This window comes from Nicotiana sylvestris, chromosome 3 (assembly GCF_000393655.2).
Source record: "Nicotiana sylvestris chromosome 3, ASM39365v2, whole genome shotgun sequence".
NCBI lineage: Eukaryota > Viridiplantae > Streptophyta > Magnoliopsida > Solanales > Solanaceae > Nicotiana > Nicotiana sylvestris.
Window position 1 is genome coordinate 63208177 of NC_091059.1, and position 6043 is coordinate 63214219.

The window sequence follows — 6043 nt, forward strand, 5'->3', positions numbered from 1 at the left end:
TTAGTTTCAAAACTGACAATGCTCCTGTGTTTGTTTGATTTTAGTCCAATGTTGAAATTCAGTTTGATTGATATGCTGAATTCAGTATAATGTTATTGTGATGTTGAGTTGAATTCAAGTTTACAAGGGTTGGTTAGATACAATTGTATTAGGAGGTTAATTATAGGATCAGTTATAGCTGCTTGAACAGATTATAAAGTCTGTTCTATATCAGATGCTGAATTTTTGTTTAAAAGCAGTAATAACAGTAATATTAAGGGATTTCAGGGGTACTATTGGGAATGAAACAGTAAGGGTAGTAGTGTGCTGATAGTGGAGTGTTAATGGCTTTTAATTTAATGGGATAATGGGAAACAAAGGGTAATGGAGTGCTGAAAATAAGGGAAAAAGTATCTTTAGTGGCTGATTTATTAAGAAATCAGCCTTAGTGTTATTTGGGTGGAGATTTCCTGATTTTTAAAAGAGAAAAGGGTCGAGGCAGCACTAAAAGGAAATGGGGGCAGACCTGTATAAATAGAGGAAGCAGATTTTTAGAAAAGGAGGGAGATTTTGAAGAGAAAAAAAAAACATACAGAGAGATTTCAAAAGAAAGAAAAACTGATATCTGCTTTTAAGAGAGAAAATCTGGACAAAAATTGAGAGAGGAAAATCACAAGCAGAAACAGAAATCTGAAAAGGAAGATAGAAAGAAAGGAAAACAGAAACAGTAAAACAGAATTCTACATCGGAAATTAGTATTGAAGCTGATTCTGTGTTTTGAAATTGAAAGCTTTTTCAGTCTGCTTTGTCCTAAGTCTCAAAATTAGAAATATTGTTTTTTTCATTGAATCTGTCCAGATTTATTTGATCCTATTGTTCTGTTAAAAATCTGAAATTTCTTAAAAATACTGTTACTGTGCACCTGGGTTCCTCGGGTCCTATTATTGCTCAAATCTGTGGAAATACTGGTATTCTGTTGATTTTGTTACTGCTGCTACTGCTGAAATCCACTTCTTCTACCTTCATTTCCAGGTACATATCTGTAAACTCATGTCATGCAAAGCTTTCAACATGATAAATAAATGAAGCTCGAATTGTAATTCTGTCTTTTATTCATTTAAGTTCGTTAGTTTAAATTTCAGCTTTGTTTCATGTTGGTTGACTAGTAGTGAGTTCGACATGATGGCTATAAGTTAATTGTCTTATTTTGAAATTCGTATAAAGTTTTTTGTAATAATGTTATCCATTTCGAAATCTCATTAGTATAGATATATTTGAATTGTCAAAATAGGGAATATGGCATAAAAATTGGCCATTAATTACATCCCGTAATATTTTTAGCTATATGTAAAGTAGAATGGAAGTATCAGGAAAAATACGTTATTAGTCTATTTTGTTAGTTAGTTAGTTGTTGTTTAAAGCTAGATGATGTTGGTTGCATTTTGCTATATTATGGCATAATAATGGTTATGTTTGTAATCAATAGTTGAAAGATGCATTAGTAAAAGCCGCTATGTTCACAATGTCGAAATATGGCGAATAAATATTGTATGCAATATCATTTTATTAAGTCAGCATGTAGATTTGTTCTCTTTCTTAATAACAAATGGCCTAGGAATTTATATAATGCGAAAGTTAGTGTTTAGCAATAGTTCACATAGATTGAGAATCAAATTGGTTTTATTATATATATATATATATATATCCCAAACTCAATCATAAGCAGAATTCACAAGAAATAATCATGCATATTGGATTAAGAACAAGTGATGTAGAAGGAGATTAGGCTTATAAACTGTACTAATTTTAAGAAGATAAAATAGCCTTTGCTGCAAAAAATAAAAATAATGAAAATTCTTCGAAAACATCTCTTCCTTTCATAAATCAATTTTTTTTTAGTTTCATACGCAATTCATTTTTTTTGGTATACACATATTGCATTTACGAGAAAAATGGTAGTTTTAATTACGCGTCGTTAATTTTTACTCCGTAAATACGAATGGTTTTTGCGGAATATATATATATATATATATATATATATATATATATATATATATATATATATATATATATATATATATATATATATATATATATATATATATATATATATATATATATATATATATATATATATATATATAATTTGTGGTTGACACTCAATAAATTGAGAATTCTTTTCAAGAAATTTAGAGGCGTCTCAAATAGTGATTTACCATGACTTTCACATAAAAATAATATGGATGTAATAAACAATTTGTAAACAAATTTATACTACCATCAACAATATTTTGTGATTAGGGATACGTTCGCGTAACCTGATTATATTTCTAAAAGCAATTCGGATTATGCGTTCGCGCAACTTCGATCGAATATTTAATAAAAAGGATTTCTCGGAGAATATCATTATTAATTTCATAAAAACCCGAGATGTGAGGTTCACTACTTAATTATACAAAAAGGGCGAGTGTTCTTGATTTTATTTAAGCACAATTTCGAAAATAATTATTTTAATAAAAATATTATCTATATTATTGTGTACACGTGCGCGTGACAGAACTCCGCATGTTTTAAAAATATAATTTATACGTACACGTGATTCGATTCAAAGAAGGGTCTTTAATTACAAACAATCTAAATAGAAGCGGTAACAAAAATCGTGCAATAAATCACGTACTTAGCAAATCGAGATAATTAAGCCAAATATAATAACGGTTGAGCGACCGTGCTAGAACCACGGAATTCGGAAATGTCTAACACCTTCTTCCGGATTAACAGAATTCCTTACTCAGGATTTCTGGTTCGCAGAATAATAAACAGAGTCATATTCTCCTCGATTCAGGGATTAAAACCGGTGACTTGGGACGCCTTAAAATTCCCAGGTGGCGACTCTGAAACAAACAAACAAATTCCGTTTCGACTGTCCTTTAATTGGAGAAAACTCCCCACGCGCCCCCCGCGGGCGCGGTAAAAAGGAGGTGTGACAGTGCTTGCGTGGTCATTATTGGTGTCTTGAGACCCATGTAGATCTCCTACTTCTCGACATGGTGGATTTCAATGTCATTTTAGGGATGGATTGGTTATCCCCATATCATGCTATATTGGATTGTCATGCCAAGACCGTGACCTTAGCATTACCGGGGTTGCCTCATTTGGAGTGGAGAAGGACAACTGGTCATTCTACCATCAGGGTTATCTCATATATGAAGGCTCGACATATGGTTGATAAGGGATGTTTGGCCTATTTGGCGTATGTTCGTGATTCTAGTGCTGAGGTTCCTTCTATGGATTCTGTGCCCGTTGTTCGTGAGTTTCCAGAGATATTTCCTTCAGACCTGCCGGGGATGCCACCCGATAGGGATATTGACTTTTGCATTGATTTGGCTCGAGGCACTCAGCCCATTTCTATTCCTCCATATCGTATTGCCCCGCCAGAGTTGAAAGAATTGAAAGAACAGTTGCAGGACTTGCTAGATAAAGGCTTTATCAAACCGAGTGTCTCGCCTTAGGGTGCGCCGGTGCTGTTTGTTAAGAAGAAGGATGGGTCGATGAGGATGTGTATAGATTATCGACAGTTGAACAAAGTTACCATCAAGAACAAGTATCCATTGCCGAGGATTGATGATTTGTTTGATCAGCTTCAGGATGCCAAGGTATTTTCGAAGATTCCTCTGAGATCTGGCTACCATCAATTGAGGATTAGGGCATCCGATGTCCCTAAGATAGCTTTTCGCACTCGGTACCTGCATTATGAGTTCTTAGTGATGTCATTCAAGTTGACAAATGCCCCAACAACTTCCATGGATTTGATGAACCGAGTGTTCAAGCCTTATTTGGATTCCTTCGTGATTGTCTTCATTGATGATATTTTGATTTATTCCTGTAGCCGGGAGGAGCACGTGCAAAATCTTCGAGTCGTTCTTCAAACTCTGAGAGATAGTCAGTTGTATGCTAAGTTCTCGAAGTGTGAGTTTTTGTTGAGTTCGGTTGCATTCTTGGGTCATGTTGTATCATCAGGGGGTATTCATGTGGATCCTAAGAAGATTGCGGTAGTCAAGGACTGGCCTAGACCCACATCAACTATAGAGATTCAGAGTTTCTGGGGTCTGGAGGGTTATTACCCTCGGTTTGTGGAGGGATTTTCATCTATTACAGCCCGGATGACCAGGTTGACCTAGAAGGGTGCCCAGTTCAGGTGGTCGGACGAGTGTGAGGCGAGCTTTCAGAAGCTCAAGACAGCTTTGACTATGACGCCAGTGTTGGTTTTGCCCACAGGTTCAGGGCCATATACAGTATATTGTGATGCATCGCGTATTGGACTTGGTGCGGTGTTGATGCAAAATGGCAAGGTTATTGCATATGATTCGCGATAGTTGAAGATCCTCGAGAAGAATTATCCAGTTCATGATATGGAGTTAGCAGCCATTGTTCACGCGCTGAAGATCTGGAGGCATTATCTATATGACGTGTCATGTGAGGTGTTCACGGATCACAAGAGTTTGCAATACTTGTTCAAGCAGAAGGAGCTAAATTTGAGGCAGATGAGGTGGTTGGAGTTGTTGAAAGACTATGATATCACCATCTTGTATCATTCGGAGAAGGCCAATGTAGTGGTCGATGCTTTGAGTAGGAAGTCAGCCAGTATGGGCAGTCTTACGTATATTCCGGTTGGTGAGAGGCCCCTTGCTTTGGGTGTTCAGGCTTTAGACAATCAGTTTGTGAGGTTGGATGTTTCTGAGGCCAGCTGTGTTCTAGCTTACACAGTTGCTCGTTCTTCATTATTTGAGCGTATCCGAGATTGGCAGTATGATGATCCTCATTTGCTTATCCTTAGAGACATAGTGCGGCACGGAGGTTCCAAGCAGGTTACAGTTAGAGATGATGGAATTTTTAGGATGCAGGGTCGTATTTGTGTGCCTAATGTGGATGGGCTTCGTGAGTTGATTCTAGAGGAGGTCCACAGTTCTCAGTATTCTATTCATCCGAGTGCCACTAAGATGTATCAGGATTTGCGACAGCATTATTGGTGGAGGGGGATGAAGAAGGCCATTGTTGCCTATGTAGCTCGGTGCTTGAATTGCCAGCAGGTAAAGTACGAGCATCAGAGACCTGGTGGTTTGTTTCAGAAGATTTAGATTCCTAAGTGGAAGTGGGAGCGGGTCACTATGGACTTCGTTGTTGGACTCCCACAAACTCAGAGGAAGTTTGATGCAGTATGGGTTATGGTTGATAGGCTGACCAAGTCAGCACATTTCATTCCTGTGGCAGTCTCCTATTCTTCCAAGAGGTTAGCTGAGATCTATATCTGGGAGATTATTCGTCTTCATGGTGTGACCGTGTCTATCATTGTGATCGAGGTACGCAGTTTACCTCGCATTTTTGGAAGGCAGTACATCGTGAGTTGGGTACGCGGGTCGAGTTGAGCACAATATTTCATCCTTAGACGAATGGGCAAACCGAGCGTACTGTTCAGATTTTAGAGGATATGTTCCGGGCTTGTGTTATTGACTTTGGAGGCTCGTAGGATCAGTTCTTGCCTTTAGCGGAGTTCTCCTACAACAACAGTTACCAGTCGAGCATCCAGATGTCTCCTTATGAGGCTTTACATGGTAGGCGGTGTCGGTCGCCGGTTGGATGGTTTGAGCCGGGAGAGGCTCAGTTTTTGGGTACAGATCTAGTACAGGATGCCTTGGACAAGGTAAATATCATTTAGGATAGGCTTCGTACCGCTCAGCCCAGGCAAAAGAGTTATGTCTACCGCAAGGTTTGTGAAGTGAAATTCTTGGTCGGAGAGCGAGTGTTGCTCCGGGTGTCGCCTATGAAGGGCGTGATGAGATTTAGGAAGAAGGGCAAGCTAAGCCCTAGGTTCATTGGTACTTTGAGATTCTTGATTGAGTGGGAGAAGTGGCTTACAGACGTGCGTTGCCGCCGAGTTTATTAGCTGTGCACCCACTGTTTCCTGTGTCCATGCTTCAGAAGTATCACGGCAATCCATCCCACGTGTTAGACTTCAGCACTGTCCAGTTGGACAAGGACTTGACCTATGAGGAGGAGCCGATAGCTA

At 38.5% G+C, this 6043-nt stretch overlaps 1 protein-coding gene across 1 annotated transcript; it reads left to right on the top strand.

The window, feature by feature from the left end:
- Positions 1-4622: 4622 nt before the first annotated feature.
- LOC138887448 (uncharacterized) lies at positions 4623-5114 on the top strand. Its single transcript, XM_070169203.1, has one exon. It carries the CDS (start codon positions 4623-4625, stop codon positions 5112-5114), a length of 492 nt encoding a protein of 163 aa, XP_070025304.1.
- Positions 5115-6043: the final 929 nt, after the last annotated feature.

Bases quoted from the DNA above. Each gene is read 5' to 3' on its own strand.
- LOC138887448 (XM_070169203.1), top strand. From the start codon at position 4,623: ATGGGCAGTCTTACGTATATTCCGGTTGGTGAGAGGCCCCTTGCTTTG.